A 22502-nucleotide genomic window follows, 5' to 3' on the forward strand; every position below is an offset into this window, starting at 1 on the left:
TTAAAGCTAGAGGGCTTTGAAACTCTGTCTGACAGTCCTAGGGCTGCTAATCTCCCCACAAGTACCCTATAATGGCTGTGGCGCCTTGCTGTGGCTCTTACAATGCCCAGATCTTAATTAGAGCCTCAACACAAGCCGGCCATTGAGGCTCTGGTTTCCGCACGGCACTAATCTGTGTTATTGTCCTTCTGGTGCAGAATCTGTCTTTCTGTCCATCGAATGATCCACTTAGGAAAAGCAAGTCTAGAAACCGGGTTGTGTGTGTGTCCTACAGTACATGTCAAGTGCAAATATATAATTATAGGCCGCAATTTATTATGAGTGACCGGGAGGTGGAATGCAAAAATGTCACCCGTGGTTGAAGAGGCCAAGTTGTCCCCGCCGTCCGCCAGACAGTCTCAGTATGACATCTTTTTGACCAGACAGAAAATTGAGATGGAAATGTTTGTACAAGAAGAGCAGCGCTGACCTCCACTGCCTGGAGGAGCCTCGTCAATATATGGCCGAGCGACGACCAAAAGGGAACTGCAGTGCTCAGTATTCTGTCCGCCCCTTGTAACGGGCCTTGACGGAGACAGCATGGAAGGACAAAAGGCAGAGAGATCAGTGGCTACTGGGAGAGGCTGGGGAGTCTGTGTGCGCGTGCGTGTGCGTGTGCGTGTGCGTGTGTGTGTGTGTGTGTGTGTGTGTGTGTGTGTGTGTGTGCGTGTGCTGTAATAGACATCAGCCCGGTGCACACATCACATCTGTCAAGCATTGGAGCAGGTGGCTGGCAGCCACAGGGGTGCCCTCAGAGAGACACAGTCAGTCAGTGACTCAGTACATACTGTACATGCTAACAGTGAGGCACAGCGCAGACACATCACAGTGCTGTCCCCCGAGGCCATGGCAGAGAATTTAACCCATTCTGACCTGAGATCAGATTCTAAAAATGTCTGTTTGAAAATGACAGTTTTCTGAAAAAGCTATGTTTAAAAAAATAGCAGACCTACAAGCTCGTAGCGCGCCACTCGGTGGCGCGCTATGAGCTTGTAGATCTGCTATTTTTAAATAGCTAAAGCATAGCTTTTTCAGAAAACTGTCGGGATGTAGAAGACATTTTTAGAATCTGATCTCAGGTCAGAATGGGTTAAAGACTCAATTTGATCAAACTTAGACATGAAGATTTTGAATATTGAGAAAGTTGATCAGATCTTCAGCGGTTCAGCACCGCATGCACTGTGTCGACCATGCTTATATACTGCTCCACCCTCCACCACGCTGAGTCCTATTGTGAACCGGGAAGCATAACCTTTCATTCACTTTGGAATGGCAGGATGCGAGCTGCCCCCCCCCCCCAACCACCAACAACGAGCAGAATTGACAAAACAGAGATTATACCAAAGAGTCACAGAGGTTATTAAATTTGCCATTAAGGCACAGGGGCTTGTTTTCCAAAATAGACATAGCAATTTTGGTCCCATCTGGGAAGCACAGATGTTGTTAGTTTAGTATCATGCAGGATGGGCTCACGGTGCCCTGATCCTTTTACACAGAGCTTCCAATGGGATTGTGTAGTGCTCGTAATTGTCTGTGTGCAGATGCATCAAGAGATTAGTTGTATTTTTTTATTTTTTTATTTTACAAGATTACCTTGCAAGATTGTAAGCCTTAAAATAAAATAAAAATATTATTAGAGGGCATATATGCCTGATGGATGTTTTTAACAGTCCTTTTAATTAGAGATGGCAGATGGGTAATTCATAAGTGAGCTAGTCATAGTGTATCATTAAGAGATAACCCTATATATATCATTAGCCAGAATGTACACTGTGAAAAGGCTACAAATCCACTGTATGTGTGTGCGTATGTGCGTGTGCTACCTAATGAATAAAACATCTCAGCAGTGGACAATAACCAGCTATTAAAGAACTCCTCGTTGCTGGGGCCATTTAAAGGCAGATGATTGAGGATCATTATTCCTCATTATGTCGCAGGGGGGAAAAAAGGAAAATGGGCTCCTTCCCCGGCCAGCGTGTTCCAATCATTCCCCCGAAAATGAGACTCTATGATCTCTGAATCTATTCTGTGGAGATTTTACATCCAGGGTGATGTGTGATCCTTTTTTAATAATGTATTGCCTGCCTGTTTGACATTATCATCAGCCCACAATGGTCTGTTCTGGTGTTTGCACCATGTAGGCTAACTGCTGGGGCAGTGCATGGCTGTTTGCAGCCTTGTTTGATCACTTTGTTCGAGCTTGAACTTGACTTTGCTGATTGTGTTGGACTAATGGACTCATAGGTAAGGGCTTCCCCCTCATTGTAGACTACTCCATTAATTGGTCGGTTTGGTCTTAGTCGACCAAGACTTTTTCATTAATCCATTTGATGATTATTTAGTTTTGCCCCCCCCCATGCTGAATGAGGCATTTCCTGAATAACTAAGCTAAAGAGGTCCTTCTGCATAAAAATACAATTTCACAGATTTGTCAATTAGATAAACTATTTGTTTAGTCAACATTGACTACGAGTAGTTTACTAAGAATTTCCACAGTTTTGGCAGTGCAGGCTCAAGTCTTTTCGAGTGGAGGTCACAGGAGAGGAGACATGGATGTCTCTGGATGGAGAGGGAGAGGGACTGGCTCAGTGCAGAGAGATAACAGGCCTAATCAAGGGTGTCACAGGTCCATACATCCATATCCCCTGTCCCTTTCCTATCTTCGCTGTGAAGGAACAATGGAAGACGTTGCTGCAATATTATCTGCTCAACTTCTCTGTGCATTCTAAGGTTTGCGCTATTAATCATTTCAGTGTTTACTGATGCAGAGATTGACTCTCAAATGGTAAGGCCCACCCTACCTGCCCATGTTTTACCTGCACGTATATATCTAGAGAAGCGGTGTCTTTCGTTTATGTGTCCAGTAGTCAATAGAATGTTGTTTGCAGCACTTTCTTTGATTAAAACCTTCCGTTGTGAATTGAGGAGGGCAGTGTAAAGCCTACAGGAGGTGATTTGGGTCCTTTAATTGATCTGCTGGATAACAGAATGTCCCATGCTTAAATCAGATTAGAAAAGTAAACAGTGGTGTCTTTTTCATGCGGCATTACGTTTCTCACCGTTTGTTCTGTAATCCTCAGTAAGCCTGCATGCTGCGCAAAATAACGTCTGCTGTGGACTTAAGTCTAACACTACAAAGGGTTTCCTCTCCAGTAAGTAAAAAAAAAGAACAACTTGTACACTTAAATACACACAAAGTGTACAAATACACCCGTGTATAGCAACGCGTAAACACAGATACTTAACACAAGCAGTGAGAAACAATTGCACACTGGCTCGGTTATGTTTCCTTTAATTTTTTTGTATGAAAATAGCTAGATGTGAAATAAAAGAGGGATTAACTGTTTTTCAAAGCTGAATGACCCATATTCAGACTGCCAATCAAATGCTATATAGGCCCCCGGATCGTAAGTCTTCAAGCTTTCATGCTCTCTATCACGTCAATGCTTCTCTCTGTTCCACAAATACAGACTTTAAAGAATTTGTTTAAGGAAGTGTATCGGAGCAGAAAGAAGAGGCAAGAGCCCTGGCTCTCAAGGCTTCCTGAATCGTCTATGGTCTGAAGTTCCCAGGGCTTTTCTGCCCACCAGTGAAAAGCACCGTTAGCCTGGCTGGCAAAGTTTCCACTCTATTCACTTCGTTGCATTTCCCCCAGGAACAGAAACAGTGGCTCTTTAATGATGTGCTTTGCTTTATAAAAGGATTAGCTGCAGATTCAATAGCCTTATCAAAGAGTAATTTTACACAATGTGTCCAGTGAATTTGGCTAGCATTCCGCAAGGCCTTTCCTATGTGATTTCCATATGATTTTTATAATATGGTAGAAGTGAATTATGTTATCATAGCCCTAGTCTTTCTCCACTAATGGAGTTCACCTGAGGTCCTCCTCGAGCTATGGCGATGACAGTGAGAGGGACTGCTCTCCCAAATCTCACAGATAAGCATTTTTGGCAGCTGGTTGGCAATCAGGGAAAAGATGGCATGTGTATCTGACACACACACACACTCGCAGATCAAGATTTCAATCTGACGTGATTTGCATTCCAGGGATGATGGTGAGTGTGGAATTGAGGCATGGTTGTCCCCTGCTGGCCCTAATTATTACCCACAGGATGGAGGCTGGCCTATCCATCAAAGATCCCAGTGATAAAACCGGCCACAACCTTTAAATATCCTCAAAATAAGCAGAGCCAAGTCTTGCACAGTAAGACTTGGTTTATAATTCATTCCACTTTTAATGCAATATTTTAATTAAATAATACTAGACCAGAGATAGGCTCTGAATATGAGATAGGCTCTGAATATCAAACCCACACTTGCAAATCACCAACAGACATATGATTCAGATCACTTTAATATGCATTTAAGGCAGACCTTGCCGCTGTCTTCTCATTAAATTAGTTCCTCCTCTCTGAGGAGCCACCAGAGGAGGTTGATTAAGTCATTCCTGCGTCATCCAACAGCTCTTAAGTTTTGCAGGGCATTCACAAATACCAAACTAGTTGCTGAAAACCTTCAAACTGATTTTCTTAACTGTGGTGTTCCCTGCTCATTTGCCACATTGTAAATGTGTTTTTCGCTAATCGCAAGTGCTGAAGTTGAGCTGAGGTTGTGATTTAGAGGAGCCGGGTTAATTCACATCGTTTGGGGAGCACAGCGGTGGCAAACAGCGGCGTATTGTGTCGGGAGAGCACTGTGTGTGTTTTCCCAGTGTGCTGCACAGGGGCCAGGCTGTGTCAGAGGTGAGTGTTGTGAATGGAGGCTGTGGGGGGCTCAACCCTTTGAGGGCACTGAGGCAGAATGCGCCTCCGGGCTCCTAGAGAAAGGGGGCTAATGCTTTGTCTTTGGTTTGTAGTCTTCAAGTGGTCCTGGGACTCCTGGCAACGAGGTTTGTTTGTTTGAGCCATGTATGGAGAGAGAGTGAGGACGAGCAAGAGAAAGGCACTTGTGTTCCTCTCAGCTGATGTGTAACATCACTGCTCCAAATGGTAGAGGTGCTGTTATAGAATATTGAGATGATTGTGCATGAACACAGTCAGCCCACTTCATATCAGCGTTTTCAGTAAACACACACATGCATTGCACACACACATGCATGCACATGCATACACGAGCGTGCGCGCGCGCACACACACAGACACACAATGACTTCCATGCAGAAACAGGCAGCACACTGTAAAATCCTCTGTGTTGATCTAACCCAAAAGAGTTTACAAATGGAACCATTTCTTGATTTTGTTCCATTTGTTATCTCTTCGTAGTTCAAATGAACACCAAGGATTTCACTGTGCAAAATGCCCAGGACATTAGTTTATGTCTGGAGGCTGTTAGACGTTGCAGTTCCTCCTCCTGGTGTCGAGAGGTGCTAACTAATGCTATGAATCAGAATGAGACCAGTCTAGCCAGGGGCAACGTACGGTAGCAAGCAGCTGTATGTTTATCACCAAATGAATCCTAAGATGTGGTGGTGTTTGCACTGTACTGTGTGTGTGTTCAATGTCAGGGTGAGACGCTAAAGAATAATAACATGGCTAATGAGCTGGAAAAGATAAACACTGGATCATGCAATTCTTTTGCATCAGTCAGGTCCTTTTAGTGGGGTTCCGTCTCCATGTTAAATTTAGTTGTCATTTACAACTCATGTAAAAGTTTCACTTTCAGTACTAATTTGAAGGTGAGGGTCTATAGAACCATTTTGGTTCGAGTGGCAATCACCAAAATAAAATAATTGGCCTATAGGGGGCGTAGTCAGGTGCCAACCCCCATCAGCCCTACCAAAATATGTAAACTATTGTAACTTTTGATTAAATTATCCAATCTGAACATATGATATATGTATGGATTCACAATCAGGAGTAGCATTTGGTACTTAAACCTTATTACACATATAATATTTCTTTCCACCCAGTATTGGTGTAAATACACAAAAATAGCAGGAAAAACGAGCTAAAAACTAGTAGTGGGGTCCCTAGACAGACCGTCATTTACAACTCAACAAAAGTTTAACTTTCACTTCTAATTTGTAGATAATGACCTATAGAGCAATTTTAGTTTGAGTGGCAAGTCTACAAATTAAAAAAATATATTTTTTTGCCAAACTTCCAAAATGGCCAAAATCGGAATTATGTTTATTTGAAAGATGTCTTAATTTTCTTATATTGCAGTTTTTTCTTTGTTTTTCTTGCTATATCAAGTTAATCCTGTGTGAGGAATCAACTGGATTTAAAATATTAATGTTTTGAATAATCTGATATAGAAACAAAATAAAGATGGCTGCCAATGTACATTGAATTACTACATTACGCCTAACTTCTATCCTGTTGAACCTAGAATGGTGATGTTGGTGCCTATACCTATGTTATCATGAATGACTAATTGTATAAAAACAAAATACATATAATAGGACAATATATAATATTTCACAAAAATGAGACAATGCAGTACATATGTGGGGAACTAAAGTTAGATATTGGAATATAATACACCACTCCTGTGTTATATTTGTTTATTTTATTAGTTACTATGTACAGTACTGCCACTATAGGGGGCAGAGTAGCAGGTGTGTCTTAATTGTTCAGACTTGGTAGCTTGTTAGTTATAAGACTGTGTACATACATCTACTGATGCCTAGTCTGGACACATCCTCAGTGATGTTCCTGGAATCTTAGGGCGTTTCGGGTCTTTCAACATCATACGCCCTCCTCCAGGTGACCCAGCCAGGGTTGATCAGACCTAGAGCTTGTGTCCAGACGGCTAGCTAGCTACCATGACTCCAAGGCTCCCCTCTTTTGAGCCACAGCCATCTTGAGGCTCTCTCATGCCTCCACCTGTACCGTCCATCTCCAAGTGCACTTGTACAGCAACTGAGGATGTGTTCCAGGGTCCCTCGCTTGGAACACAGTGGGCATGCTGGTGTCTCTGCTATGCCCCATATGTGCAGGTTTGACGGGCTTGGAAGCACGTCATACACTGCCATGATGAGAAATTTGATGCGGTGAGGCTCAGCTTTCCAAAGCTCTGCCCAGGTCACTTTCCTCTCAACCGCATTCTCCCATCTCGTCCAAGCTCCCTGTTGCTTCAGTCCCACAGCCTTGCAGGTTCTGGTCTCCTCCACTGCAGCTCTCACCTCATCCTGAACAAGGCGTCGCCTTTCCTTCCCCCTGGTGTTCATTTGGGGACTCGGAAAGGAACCTAGCCCTGCTCGGCCTCGTGTGACCACGCCCACCATGCACCTGTGGTGCAGCCTTGCCTCTACCTCTTGAACTGCTTCCTCTGCCCTCCATTTCCTGCCAGTCCTCACTTGAATCCCTGCTTTAGCCACCTTCGGATCACTTGAGTCCCTGTACTGAACCACTTCTCTGGCTCTAGTTACCTTGAATTCCTCCTCCAGGGATTTGAAAGGCAGTTGCAGTTTGTTGGTGTTTCCGTAGAGTGCAATGCTGCTCAGGCTCCTTGGTAGTCCGAGCCATCTTCGGAGGTGGTTGCTGACCCTCCTCTCCGACATGTCGAACTGCACATCTGGTTCAGGGGCTTCTATGAGGTTGTTGCACTCTCCCAACTCCTGCTCTCTTGCAGGGTCGCTGTACGTCTGCTTCAGATGTTGGTCTATGTCTTCCTGCGAGGAGGCCAGTTTGCCACTGCGCTTCTGCCCCAGCAAATCCTTGGTGAACTTGAAGAGGTTAGCGATGAAAGCAGCACGTTTGCGTGCCCTCTCACGCCGCCGCCTCCGGATGTGCTGTGGCATTGGCAAGAAGATCATGCCGGACTGGTGCACCTGTTAATCGTAATAAATGTATCTTTTGTGGTGAAGAAACACTTGCAACAGACCATTCATTCCAGAAGGTAGAACTCACCCAAGAGATAAACGACAAGGCAGTTGCGCTGGGAGAAGACCGTATCGTGGCACTCCATGACTATCCATATTCATAAAAAACACTTTAGGATCCTTCATGACATGTTTAACTTTTTTGCTTACCTTCAAAATATCAATACCACAAGAGAGCAATCAGTGCAGCTCATGCTCTTCTGCAGTATGCTTAGTATTATAACTAACAAGCTACCAAGTCTGAACAATTAAGACACACCTGCTACTCTGCCCCTATAGTGGCAGTACATAGTATAAGTAATTAAATAAAATAAACAAATATAACACAGGAGTGGTGTATTATATTCCAATATCTAACTTTAGTTCCCCACATATGTACTGCATTGTCTCATTTTTGTGAAATATTATATATTGTCCTATTATATGTATTTTGTTTTTATACAATTAGTCATTCATAGGCACCAACATCACCATTCTAGGTTCAACAGGATAGAAGTTAGGCGTAATGTAGTAATTCAATGTACATTGGCAGCCATCTTTATTTTGTTTCTATATCAGATTATTCAAAACATTAATATTTGAAATCCAGTTGATTCCTCACACAGGATTAACTTGATATAGCAAGAAAAACAAAGAAAAAACAGCAATAAGAAAATTAAGACATCTTTCAAATAAACATAATTCCGATTTTGGCCATTTTGGAAATTTGGCAAAAATATATATTTCTTTAATTTGTAGACTTGCCACTCAAACTAAAATTGCTCTATAGGTCATTATCTACAAATCAGAAGTGAAAATTAAACTTTTGTTGAGTTGTAAATGACGGTCTGTCTAGGGACCCCACTACTAGTTTTTAGCTCGTTTTTCCTGCTGTTTTTGTGGATATACACCAATACTGGGTGGAAAGTAATATTATATGTGTAATAAGGTTTAAGTACCAAATGCTACTCCTGATTGTGAATCCATACATATATCATATGTTCAGATTGGATAATTTAATCAAAAGTTACAACAGTTTACATATTTTGGTAGCGCTGATGGGGGTTGGCACCTGACTACGCCCCCTATAGGCCAATTATTTTATTTTGGTGATTGCCACTCGAACCAAAATGGTTCTATAGACCCTCACCTTCAAATTAGTACTGAAAGTGAAACTTTTACATGAGTTGTAAATGACAACTAAATTTAACATGGAGACGGAACCCCACTATTTTAAATAGCAGCATTATTCCTTGCATGTTTACAGACGTACGTGTGTGTGTGTGTGTGTGTGTGTGTGTGTGTGTGTGTGTGTGTGTGTGTGTGTGTGTGTGTGTGTGTGTGTGTGTGTGTGTGTGTGTGTGTGTGTGTGTGTGTGTGTGTGTGTGTGTGTGTGTGTGTGTGTGTGTGTGTGTGTGTGAGCTTGCGCGTGTGCGTGCACCGTGCAGAAGGAGAGGCTATGTGGAGAGCCTATGAAATGAGAAGAGCCCCTGGCTCAGATCCTATCAAAACCAAACAAGAAACAAATTCCAAATGATGTGATGATTGAGAGCAACGGTGATGCTGTTCAAACCCTGATAAGCCAAACTGACTTATCTCCTCCGCGATAACATGGAAATGTTCACGAAGGTATGGGAACCAGTCTTAGATACAGTGGACCCTTCTAGACTGCGTTTCAATGTAACTTATTGAACGGTAGTGAATAACAAAGACTCTGGTGACCTGTAATGTACAATCATGTCAAGACTGAGGTGTACTCGTTTTGTCTTTTTTTTTTCTTTTTCGTCTGTGCATTGTAATGTCCGTATTGTGGTACTTCGTAGTTCAAATTAACACTGAGGATTTCACACTGAGGATTTCCATTGGTGGAAATCCAAAAATAAAATGTAAATTTAAAATATAATTTCGTGAACCGAAAGGGCAGCTTCCTTGCTCGGATTTCGACAGGTGTAGTTCCAGACTCTATATGGCTTTTGGAGATTGTCTGGCTACACGAGACTATCATAACTGGGACACTAGGGTTCATGTGTGGTTAGTGGTTACCCCCAAGGTGCATTAGATGTAGTATGTATGTATTGGTGTGAGAGCGAGGACTGATTAGCACGTGAGCTCGTCTTTCATCGCCACACAGAACCCTTAAGTGGTTCAACCAAACTTAATTAGCCTCTTCACTATGGCATGCCGCAGCCTTTTTTCCCAGGAATTAATCTTCCCAGGTTAACACACTGCAGTGCACCCGCTCCATTGTCTCTGACGGGAGGTCAGATTTATCCTCCTCTGAGAAATTACTTAGCTAAATGAGGGCTCTTCCATGCAGCCCTCGCTAATGACCTTGATTAATTAAAGAGAGACTCTTTCTAATTAAGGTCTGATTCTACTTGATCCGGACTCTGACCCTGTAAAAGAGTCTGGGGCACTAATAATTCACTGAAATCAGTGAAATGGAATATATCGCTGCTGCAGCGTTTATGTAAGGGGGACAAGCCTAAATGGTGTCATGCTTTAGTCACTCACTAGAGATCTTATTGGATCAGACTGATCCAATCAGATCTCTAGTGAGTGTTTACAAGATTACAATAAGGACTTTAATGGACTTATCACACAATGTATCAAGTTCATGTAAAACATGAATTAGTAATGTTTTGAATTAGTTCAGTTTTTTATCCAGCTGAAAATGTCCCTATTGTAGCTGGATACGTTTAAATATCTGTTAACCAATAGAATAATAAACAAACCTAAATTGTGGAAAAGGTGCTGCTAGCACATGGTATTCACGGGTGATGTTTTACAACAAAAGTAGGATGAAGTAAAGGGTCTGGTCTGATGAAAAGATTTTTGCGCGTGTGTGCGTGCGTACATATAAACCATCCTGTGCATGCATTCAGCATGCATCGTCTCCACCACTGTAATGATTAACCGTGCATTGCTCTCTTGTTGTCACCTTTTGTCTCCATCCAGGTCAATGGAAAGGACCTGTCCAAGGCCACCCACGACCAGGCAGTAGAGGCCTTCCGTACAGCCAAGGAACCCATCATGGTGCAAGTGCTGCGTCGCGCGCCGCGCCCCAAACCCACCGGCCCCTCTGCCGACACGCACGTGGCCGACATCTGCACCCAGACGGAAATCACCTTCCAGCACATCATGGCCCTCGCCAAGCTGCCTGCCTCTGCACCCGCCACCATGGCGGTGCTGGAGCAATATCTTCTTCCTGAGGAGTGAGTACTCGCTGTACTCACAGTACTCACACTGTACTCACAGTGATGAAGCACCTTCCTTTTTCTTATGTAGAAAGGGACTTTTCAGTGAGATGCTGTTAAAGGTATATTCAGTGATTTCACTTAATTCAAATATCACTTATTTTTTTGTTTTGTTGTGATAATCCTCCCTACTATAGAGTGTGCTGACCATATAAGGAGTTCCTCCCTGTCCCCAGTTAACCCCTGGGGGTCAAAAAACCTTAGGTTTCGTTTTTGACTCTCTATCCTGATTGGACGAAAGGCTGGGTCCCACAGCCAAAAACGAAACCTAAGGTTTTTTGAGTGAAATCACTGAATATACCTTTAATTCAGTCTTCCTGCCGGACAATGAGTTATAAGTGAATGAAACATCTAATGGAAGGTAAAAAAAAAGAAAAAAAAAAAAAATTTCAGAACTCATCAACTCTGAAAAGGTTGTTTCACAGCCACCACACACAGCCAACCTGTCATTCTCTGTAATAATTAAGACAGGGACATCTTGTCTTTTCACAAGACTATCCGCATGTCATCTCCAGTGAGCTTCATGGGGCAGCCTTCTGCCTGTCACTTACTTACAAGAGATGGAGCTGCCAAATCCCAGGGCACACAAATGCACCATGACAGTGATGTTCTTTTACATTTGGATATGCAGTCAGGGGTTTTCGTGTATTTTTTGCTCTGCGTGGCCCAAGGGCATTGACAGTCTGGGTACGCTTTGCCCACTGTGCCAGAAGCAGTCGTCCTTTCATGACCACTCACAATTTATTTATTTATATGACTTCAGAGTCAAATTAACCCATTCTGACCGGGCACCCATTTTGGTGTCGGCATCATGTTATAATAGCAGACCTACAAGCTCGTAGCGCGCCACTCGGTGGCGCGCTATGAGCTTGTAGATCTGCTATTTTTAAATAGCTAAAGCATAACATGATGCTGACACCAAAATGGTGCAGAGGGAATATGTCGAATGTAGATTGGCTATTTTCACTGAATGTTCACCTATTTCCTCTGAATATTGTTCACCTATTAGGACCTGCCCCAGTGCCCCGGATTGCTCATTTCAAGTGGTTAATATTCTGCAATGTTTTATTTAAGAACCTTTACATTTCTTTACATTCTTTCCACCCAGTGTATCTGAACTGCTGAACTGGTAACACTGCTTTTGTATCTTACATATATTGTATCTTGCTTTTTTTTCCATAGGCATCCACCAGGACATGCGTATTTTGACCCCAATGATTTCCTAGAGGGCATACAGCAGGACATGGAACGAGAGGAGCTGGAGTATGAGGTATGACATACTCTCCATTTCAGCGTCTGTCCTTATCTGCTGCCTCCTCAATGAAGATGTACGCTCAGACGCAGATTCCATTTTGGTCCATCAGCCGGTCTGATTTAGCCTCTGTGTCTCCAGCCCAATGATGCTGCTGGTCACCGCAATGCTTGTTCTCTCCGATAGATCACAATAATTGATGTGCCCGGCTCCCACTTCCCCCCCCCATATAACGACACTCACATGTAGGACAGACAGGAATCGAGTAGCTTGTTTGTCTGAGCAGATGCACAACTGTGACATCATTACTTATTAGTGACAAGGTGTAATACGTCTTCCACAGGAGATCAGGCCCAGCGGGTAATTATATGGAGTAGTAGATAATAGCTCTGCCATGATGGATCCGATGTTGCACATTAACAATGCCCAGATTCAGGACATGATGAGGAGGATGTGACTCCCATCCCTTTGCTGATATTCCTATGACCCCTGCACCCCAAAACACATGCGCACACACACACACACACACACACTGTCCGTCCCTCACTGTGCACAGCAGAATGTACATGTTGCCTACTGACCCCATCACAAAAGACTGACTGAGTGACACTTTCAAAGGCCTATCGCCTGCTGTTCATTTGCTTAAGGACATACATAATGCAGTGCTTTAAGAACTTAATGCTGTGCCACAACAAAGGCTTAAGTGTATCTGGACATGTGACCATAATTCATCTGGTGGCCACTTTGCTCTTAGTTCATCCACCATGAAGTAAGTGGCCACCGTGAATATGGTTTATTAAATAGAGATTACGGGCAAAGAGGTCCGTTAAATTAAAGTCAGTTAAAGGAAAACACTTGCAATTGTTTGCACAGAGTATACTACACCAAAAAAAGTGTGTTTTGGAAAAATCCCTTGAGGGGACATTTCTGCTAGTATTCTATTCTTCTGCAGCAGATTAGAAAGGATTCCAATTGCCGGGTTAAAATGCTTTGAAACATTTTCCGTTTGACCCATCCCTACCTACCCCGGCTACTGGAAAAAAGGTGCCGCTTGTATCTTTAACCGGATCTCCTAGATTACAGGTGTTGACAAGTGACAAACGTGACTCTGCCTGGCTGCAGGCCAGTACATCATCCCTCATGCTGTCATTGGGCTTAAAAGAGACACAAAGGCTTCTCGGCATCTAGCCAAGAGCGTTGTGACAGTGATTTATGCATCATTGTTGCTCTATGTGTCCTTATAGAAATCTAAATATCAAACTAATAGTTCTTAACCCAATTTTATGAAGAGCAAAAGAAACCAAATGTCAGATGAAGAGTGAGGTGTAACCTGGAGCACATCTGTTTGGTCTGTTTTCTAGGAGGTGGATTTGTACCGTGCCAACATCCAGGACAAGCTGGGCCTGACGGTGTGTTACAGGACCGATGACGAGGATGAGACTGGGATATACGTCAGTGAGGTGAATCCACTGAAACACCTTCAGGATGTGTTTATAGCGAGGCTGTTGAAAGGAAATGTACTTTTACAAAGTCTTCAAATGATGAATTCAACCTTTCTCTTCTTGCTTTAGATTGACCCGCACAGTATTGCTGCAAAGGACGGCAGAATCAGAGAAGGGGACAGAATCATCCAGGTACATGCTGCTCTATATGAGCTCTGAAGCAACCATCTTAGTTTGTTTTTGGTTTAACTTTAGGCTCATAATTCTGTACCTACATACCACTTCTCTATTGTTACGTTACTTTAGCTACTTGGAAAAGACACACTTATATCCAGGGATTTGTTTGACTTATTGTTACTTATATGTTGTTTGTGCACTGTATTTGTAGGGTTTTGTACATATTATTGGCTTACTGCATTATATTACTGGTTGCCTGTGTTGGTGAAGCAGTATATTACTTTGGAAAACTGACTAAATCCTTACAATGTAATCTGTGTCCCAGATCAATGGTGTTGAAATCCAGAACCGTGAGGAAGCTGTAGCACTGCTGACCAGTGAGGAGAACCGCAATGTCTGTCTATTGGTAGCCAGACCAGAGATTCAGGTAACAAAATATTGAATTGAAAGATAAATAAAATATGAATCATATAAGAGTAATAAAGCCACAAAGCAATGATTTGGGCGTTCAAGCACCGCAGACTAATTTAAAACTAACACCTTCAATTATTATGATCGGACAGACACAAATTAATTTATGGCCAAATTAGTTCCAGGCTAGATCCATTTTCAACAATATGGACTAATGATCAATTAAGAAAAAATATTTTGTGTACATGTTTCAAAGGCTTAATATTAATCAAGATTGGTGGTGTTTGAACAAACTGATTTGAGTAATTCTTGAGGCATATTTGTATGCCTCATATAAACTTGCCCCAGGTGCATCCATGCAATGTTTTTTTGTCATATCTCTGCTTTCGGGAAGAAACCACCTAACTCCAAATGTTCATTTTCCAGAAAATGAAAAATATTCAATTTTTCAGGAAATGAAGAAAACCATATATTTTGAACAATACTGCCTCATCAAAGTTGGTGTTGTGACTTTACGTATTGTCAATTACTTGCATGAGAGGGGGGAGAGGTGGTGGAGACAGTTTGAGGGTCCAATGGAGTTGAGAGGTTTCGTCTGGGTGTAAAGGGTGTTCAATAGCACGGCTTTGTGAAGAAAAACCCCCCCCCCTCAAAAATGAGGTGGTTTCCTCCCGACAGCAACGATGTGATGGTTTTGGTGTAGGAGCTCAGCTGTAGTTTAGGATTGGCCTCTAACTAACAAGCCCCTGTTGTGTGTCAGCTGGACGAGGGTTGGATGGATGATGACAGGAATGACTTTCTGGATGACCTTCACATGGACATGCTGGAGCAGCAGCATCATCAGGCCATGCAGTTCACCGCCAGCATGCTGCAGCAGGTACACACACACACACACACACACACACACATCAATCACATGTACACCCACAGACAAGCATTCACACAGGCACATGTGTGCGTGCAGTGCAAACAGCATGAAATGACAGGCTATCTCAATCAACCAAGTCCACAGAGTGTAGCAGCTGTTCAGGTACAATTAATGTTGGAATTCTTGGAATCATTGTTAGTAATATTTTAATTACAGTGTTTTCAAGACTGTGGTAAACCTACAGACAAAATGAATGAATTTTTTTTTTTAGACGACATTTGGTCTAAGGTTGCCTAAGTGTTCAGACATCAACATCATAATAGCAAACGATACCAGTAAGTAAGTAATTAAGGTTGATTTAATAATTTCCTTTCTCAGCAGACTTTTTGCAGATTCTGAAAACCTGATAGTTTTCCACTGCTACTACTACTACACACCAATACCAATAATATAGTAACTATAGACACCTAGTAGTCAATGAGGCATTATTTCTCACCCGTTTTGATGTCTCTTGTACTAGAAGAAGCACGAGGAGGACGGCGGTACCACGGACACAGCCACACTATTGTCCAACCACCATGAGAAGGACAGCGGAGTGGGCCGCACGGACGAGAGCACGCGCAATGACGAGAGCTCGGAGCAGGAGAACCTATGCGACGACCAGACCACGGCCTCCAACACGCTGGGCAGCCACAGGAAGCTGACCTACAGCCAGGACACTCTGGGCAGCGCCGACCTGCCCTTCAGCAGCGAGTCGTTCATCTCCGCCGACTATGCCGACACCGACTTCCTGGGGATTCCGGCCGACGAGTGCGAGCGATTCCGAGAGCTCCTGGAGTTGAAGTGCCAGGTGAGGAACCCTGGAGGTCAGGGCGTCTATTGCCAGGGCAGCGGGGCCGGGGGGGTCCAGGAGGCGGAAGGAGTGGACAAAGAGCTGGAGATGCTGAACGAGGAGCTCCGCAGCATCGAGCTGGAGTGCCTGAATATTGTCCGCGCCCACAAGATGCAGCAGCTGAGGGACCAGTATCGAGAGTCGTGGATGCTGCACAACAGCGGCTTCCGCAACTACAACACCAGCGGCGACGCGCGCCGCCACGAGCTCTCCGACATCACCGAGCTACCCGAGAAATCAGACAAGGACAGCTCCAGCGCCTACAACACTGGCGAGAGCTGCCGCAGCACCCCTTTGACCTTGGAACTGTCCCCGGACAACTCCCTCCGCCGGGGAGAAGAGAGCCAGGGTCCGGCAGGGGCATCGAGTTCCACTGGCCTCAACAGCAGGGTGCTCAAGCCCCTCCTGTCCCCTGTGCAGGAGGCTGGAAGCCCCAGCAGGAGTAGGGCCTCTTCCAAGGATGGCGATGGAGGTGCGCTGCCAGAGGGCAAGGACAGGAAAAAGACTCATTCACCGTATAAACATGCCCACATCCCGGCCCATGCTCAGCACTACCAGAGCTACATGCAGCTGATCCAGCAGAAGTCGGCTGTGGAATACGCCCAGAGCCAGATGAGCCTGGTCAGCATGTGCCATGACCCCAACTTACCTGACCTGGACCCCAAGATGGAGTGGAAGGTTAAGATACGAAGTGACGGCACGCGCTACATCACCAAGCGGCCCATAAGGGACAAGCTACTGAAGGAGCGTGCCCTGCGCATCCGCGAGGAACGCAGTGGTATGACCACGGACGACGATGCTATCAGTGAGCTTAAGATGGGCCGCTACTGGAGCAAGGAGGAGAGGAAGCAACACGCAGTGCGTGCCAAGGAACAGAGGCAGCGGCGCGAGTTCATGAAGCAGAGTCGCGCTGACAATCTGAAGGAGCAAAGCAACCAGGAGGACAAGAAAGACAACATCATTGAACTGAGCAACAAAAAGATGATGAAAAAGAGGAACAAGAAAATATTTGACAACTGGATGACCATCCAGGAACTGCTCACCCACGGTACCAAGTCGCCAGATGGCACAAGAGTCTACAACTCCCTCTTGTCTGTGACCACAGTCTAGGTCCACTTCTGGGCCCCAGTCCAGGGTCAGTCAGTCAGATCAGGAGAGCCTACAGTTGGATGTAAAGTCCTGTAAATAGAACACTACCAGTTGAGGTAGAGATTCCTGCCTCGTTCAATGTGGCAACATTTTGTAAATAAGAAACAAGAAAGGCCTTTTCTGAAGGACCTTTTGACCTTGCACTGGTCGAGAGGTGGTCTGTTGAGTGCTCTGTGGTTGGACGTTTTACACATACATCGGACGTGGCTGCGACGAGGACGATTTGAAAATGTTTTTTTTCTTTTTCAAATGCTTTCAATAACCTTTTCTACCTTTGTGCTTGCTCTTTTGAATAATATTTGAGTAAATGCAAGATTCTAATCTTTTAGAAGGTTTTGAAAGTGTGTAAAGACTGTGTGCCATAAGTAAACAGCCAGCATTTACGCTTTTGTTTTATTTTGTTCTTAACAAGTATCTCTTATCAGTATTTTACTGTTATACATACCCTATGCCTATTGAAAGACACAATAATATTTCCCTACAAGGTGAACCATATAATCCTTTTTGAGAGGACTTTTGTAAATTTAACAAAACATGTTTTTTAAGAAAAAGACACTTTTCTTTTTGGATATCTCGGACGGTGCTGTTTTTGTAAATGTTACCATTGATGTACCATGTTCCATACTGTAGACTGTCATCATTAAGTGATATCATTGTGTATGCTTGGGGATGACATTCCTCACATCATTGAATTTAAACTATTTCTGCGTTTATTGTTGAAGCACATCATAGCCACCTTTGCTTTCGTAGGGATTCATGTATCGAGCAAAATAACACAGCTTCATTAATCCTTAGCTAGCCACACAATTTGATGTCTTGTAAAATGAGAGAAATAATAAATTATTGTTTTATATATGATGAGCTTTGAAATGCTGTCTGTATTTGTTATTTATAAAAAAAGGTTTTCGATGTGGCATGCGTCCAGGAAGATACTACGGCATGTGAAGAAAGGAATCCACATTGACACTGGTTTTGACACTTGCCATTTGTCATTTGTCACTACTGTGTGCTCTACCCATCAACTAGATGAAAAGGTTCAGCCTAAGTACACAAAGCAAAGCTCCTATACAAACACTACCATTTGATCGGCACCATTAATAGGCATAAAAGTTTAATGCTTTATCCTACGTGATCTGGAAGTCTTAATTCTCCAGTTTTCTCAGCCAGTGTAAATGATGAATGATAATATCATTGATGTGACGTTGGTTTAAATTTGTATGTTTTTGTCTAAATGAATACCTTATATTACTAAATCATACAAGACAAGAAGCACACAGCAGTGACAAATGACTAGAAGTGAAGATAGATTTGCACGCTCACAACGGTAAGTTAATAAATACTGTTTCTGACAACTTGTTGTTACATTCCAAAATATCCTTGGGCGCATTCCTTTTTGAGCGGTACTTCCGTATAGAACAAGAAAGACTACTAATGAATGTTACACAGTTATGACTTTCTGTTCTGCTGAAGCTATTACCATTTCACCAGCCAGAAATACTCTTAAAAGGCAGCAATAAATTGTGGATTGTGTATCAAGACTTCCTTGCAAATGCACAATTCCTGAGTTTGACATTTTATGAACTTCAAATACCTAATACTCAGTTTATGTTCTGTAGTAGTTAAGGATTGTGTCTGATACACTATCAGATTTAGAGAACTCTTTCTTTAATACCTTGTGAATTAATCTGTGAGAGCTCCGTGCTAGTGTCTGTGTTGGAGTCTTACTTTCAGGATGATTATGATAATGAGAGTAGCCATGGGTGCAGGATCAGCCTCTTCCTCGATGTCAGCCAGTGTATAATTGATTGCTCCTCTCAAGGCCTGAGCGAGCCAAAGCCTTGTGATTTATGTCCGAGTACAAACTGCGTACACAGTCTTTTAATGGGAGATAACAATATGGCAGGCAAGCAAACAAAAAAGCACTACCAATCAATTTTGGAATGTCCATCCTGATGGAGGGAGATAAGTTGATCATGTACTTGGCCTGGCTTTTTCCTCTGGGTATTTTTTTTTTAGTCTCGTGAAGGAGAGAGAGCTTCCCGTTGGTTTGACTGTCCCGTGTCGTGTTTGGGCTGAAGAGTAGGACTTGTGTTTAAATGGCGCTATATGGCAGAGCAGAGAAATGGCTGACATTCCATCCCCATCCATTAACTGATAAGGAGGTGGGGCCTCAGGCCATGCAGCTTTCATTGCGAAGTGAAGGCTGAGGTGTCTGAATGGATGGACTGTTTTGTTACATAAATGAAAAGTATAAAAAGTGCTCCTCAGAGCACATGTCTCCACCAGGTCACGAACGTTTATGATGTTTTGACAAAATGTGTAGGAGTAATATAAATAATACGTAAGTAACATGTTTTTTATTTTATTTTTTGCCAAAATGTGCCTCCTGTGGTGCTATTACCGCTATAATATGGCAAGGTTAAAAGGTTGGCATATTCCTCAACGTAGTGGAAATGTGCTTGAGGGCCACACCTGCAACTGATGTAAATCTTAGCCAACCACAATATAATATACAAAAATCACACAGATATAAAGATCATGTGTACGGATTTACATATTGGCTATTTATACAATCTGAAGGACACATAAGTTGGCCTCCTGGTGGCGCTATAAAAGGCAGCTTTAAAAAATGCAGGGACTCTAGGGACTCTGCTGAGGCTGATTTGAAAAATGTGTGTGTGCCAAAGACAGAAAGCCAAGATTTTGTGTTATCAGTGTTAACCACTAGATGACGCTGTCACGCTTGTCACCACCATCTGAATGATCCTCGGTTCTTAGGAGACACATACTACAGGCAGGAACCTGAAGTGTGTGTGTGGGGGCCCTCCGCCTGCCCTAGTGTTATCTGATTCACAAAATGGGATTTATCTCTGATCTGTTTCCCCAGATTGTGTTTTTGGTCAAAAGAAGCTTTTTTCAACGACCCGTAACTCATGAACCAATGGTTGCGGTTGATTTATTTTTCTGTCCGTGTGAAAGGAGAGACGTTCCTCTATCCTCTGCCTCCCACATGTAGCTTTGTTTACATCCTGGACACATCGCGCCTGCAGTGGCTCTTCAAAACAAAAAGGGTAAAAAATAAAAAGTGATATCATTCAATATACTGTAACAACATTCACTCCTGCCAGCAGTATGCAGTCAACCTCAGAGTGATTCACACATGTGACATGTGATGGGGAAAAAGGTATACAAAAATAAATGTAAAATGCCAGTGGATGTCAGCCATATCACATTATTTTCATTGTATAATTCTTCAACCCGTTACAATACATAAGTCAATGGTAAAAGTTTGTATTCTGCCAACATGCTTACAGAAATGATTCAATGTGAATTCGCAGAGAGTATGTTCTACAGCTGTGGACTGCTGTGGTTCTCAAAGGCCTCTTTTCCACCAGGGTTGAACTGGTTCCGTCAGAGAGAGAAGGATGAGGCTGACAGGGCAGTGCGTCAGGCACCCAGTACTTGAGGCAAGTAAATTGACTCTATGGGAGCCAACCCAGGGCCAGGAGGGGAAAGAAGCGTACCACCTACGTAGACGTACTGCGGCGACAGCTTAGCTAACAACACTGCAGAGCTCAGATATAACCTGATATTAGATGGGAAAGTGTAGAGGGCAGCGATCCAGGAAAAACCTTCATTTAAATAGGGAAACTGCCAGAGAGAAAACAGATTTGAAAACATCTATCATGAAATTTTTGTTTGTCTTAAACATTCAAAAACATATATAATTGTATAAAATATAAATTACATGATATAAGTGCTGTCTCTTTCAAAGCCACCACAAATGTTTCTAAGTACCTATTTGACCCTTGAACTTAGCATGGTCTTGTTAAGGTCAAAGGTCCCTTTGGTTGCTTTTGTTTTATGGGCTGTCAGAGCTGCAGCGCCCAGTGTTCCATCCTCCCACGGCTCGCCGCCTCTCAGGTCTGAGCGACTGTTCCCACAGTGGAGCTTCCTGGGTCAGATCAGATGAACCGCTACGCCTTTCTGTGCATAGATTTATTGGTTGACAGCTAATTTATTCATTATACACATTCCATGTTACAGGCTTTGGTCAATTGCATATGGCGACGGATCACGTAGATTCAGAGGGTGATGGATCCAGTGAAAGTTGCCTGCTCGCTTGTGGAACGTATCAATCCTTCGTGTTCAAAGAGCCTGGTGAAGTGTGTGATCATGTGCAATGCTCCGTAGCAGCTGTGGCGTGATGTGATAAGTGCAAGATTGTCAGAGTGGACATGTCTAGAGATTTGGGGGGTGGATGTCAGTGAATCCACTGAGCCTCATCAAAGCTGGAGCAGACAGGAAGGAACACGGACACAGGAGTTGCCTGGCTGTCTCCAACAAGTCCACCCACTGACCACAGCCACCCATCAGCTAGACCACAGGAGGTCGTCCAAGTTCAGAGCTCAGCCTGATCCAAAGCCTGTTTGGCCCCAACTTGTGTGGCAACAACAGAGCTGTCGGATAGGTAAGAGAGGACCAGTATATTTTCCTCCCGCTCACTCTCTCTCTCTCTCTCTCTCTCTGGCTCTCCATAAACTCTCCCCCGGAGACAATATCAGTAGGCTGCTGCTTTATTTACTGAGAATTTAGGAGTTGCCTCTTCAGTCAGCACTGCACTCCATTGAAATACTATGCTCACAGCACTTGGCAAGCGTGCGTGTGTGCATGCATGCACGCATCTGTGTGTGTGTGTGTGTGTGTGTGTGTGTGTGTGTGTGTGTGTGTGTGTGTGTGTGTGTGTGTGTGTGTGTGTGTGTGTGTGTGTGTGTGTGTGTGTGTGTGTGTGTGTGTGTGTGTGTGTGTGTGTGTGTGTGTGTGTGTGTGTGTGTGTGTGTGTGTGTGTGTGTGTGTTGTAAACCTGCTGGTCTATGAAAGCCCATGAAAATCACAACAGATCGACATGCTAGTCATACAGGGGCGCCGACTAGTGGACAAAAGTGGGGGGACACTTTTGGACAGATACAGTACTTACACGCTGCAGGTAATTAACTGATAATTGATCAGTTCTTGTTTTTTAAACGATTTTAATTGTGTATGTTCAAGAGGTATTGGCCAAATTGGCTGTCAATTAGCAAAACCCATTATTTGTCCTACTTGGTGTTTCCTGCCTATTGGTTCATTGGTGCTTGTGGCATACATGCTAAACGGGTCCAAACTTTCAAAGCCGATCGTAGTCAATTGGAATGGAAAAATCTGACAGATACA

General features: G+C 43.5%; 1 protein-coding gene across 4 annotated transcripts in view; it reads left to right on the plus strand.

The window, feature by feature from the left end:
- pdzrn3b (PDZ domain containing RING finger 3b) overlaps positions 1-18152 on the plus strand; it is a 107315-nt gene extending 89163 nt beyond the window's left edge. For 3 of the 4 annotated variants that reach the window (XM_083771874.1, XM_083771876.1, XM_083771877.1), the window contains 7 exons: positions 10802-11058; positions 12283-12370; positions 13714-13812; positions 13924-13986; positions 14297-14398; positions 15143-15259; positions 15771-18152. In XM_083771874.1, the coding sequence (XP_083628000.1) occupies positions 10802-11058; positions 12283-12370; positions 13714-13812; positions 13924-13986; positions 14297-14398; positions 15143-15259; positions 15771-17252 (2208 nt within the window). In that variant the 3' untranslated portion in view covers positions 17253-18152. The remainder of the gene's footprint in view (positions 1-10801; positions 11059-12282; positions 12371-13713; positions 13813-13923; positions 13987-14296; positions 14399-15142; positions 15260-15770) is intronic. The other variant, XM_083771875.1, reaches the window with a different exon arrangement.
- Positions 18153-22502: the final 4350 nt, after the last annotated feature.

Source organism: Protomyctophum parallelum (genome assembly GCF_964188405.1).
Source record: "Protomyctophum parallelum genome assembly, chromosome: 8".
NCBI classification, from domain to species: Eukaryota; Metazoa; Chordata; class Actinopteri; order Myctophiformes; family Myctophidae; genus Protomyctophum; species Protomyctophum parallelum.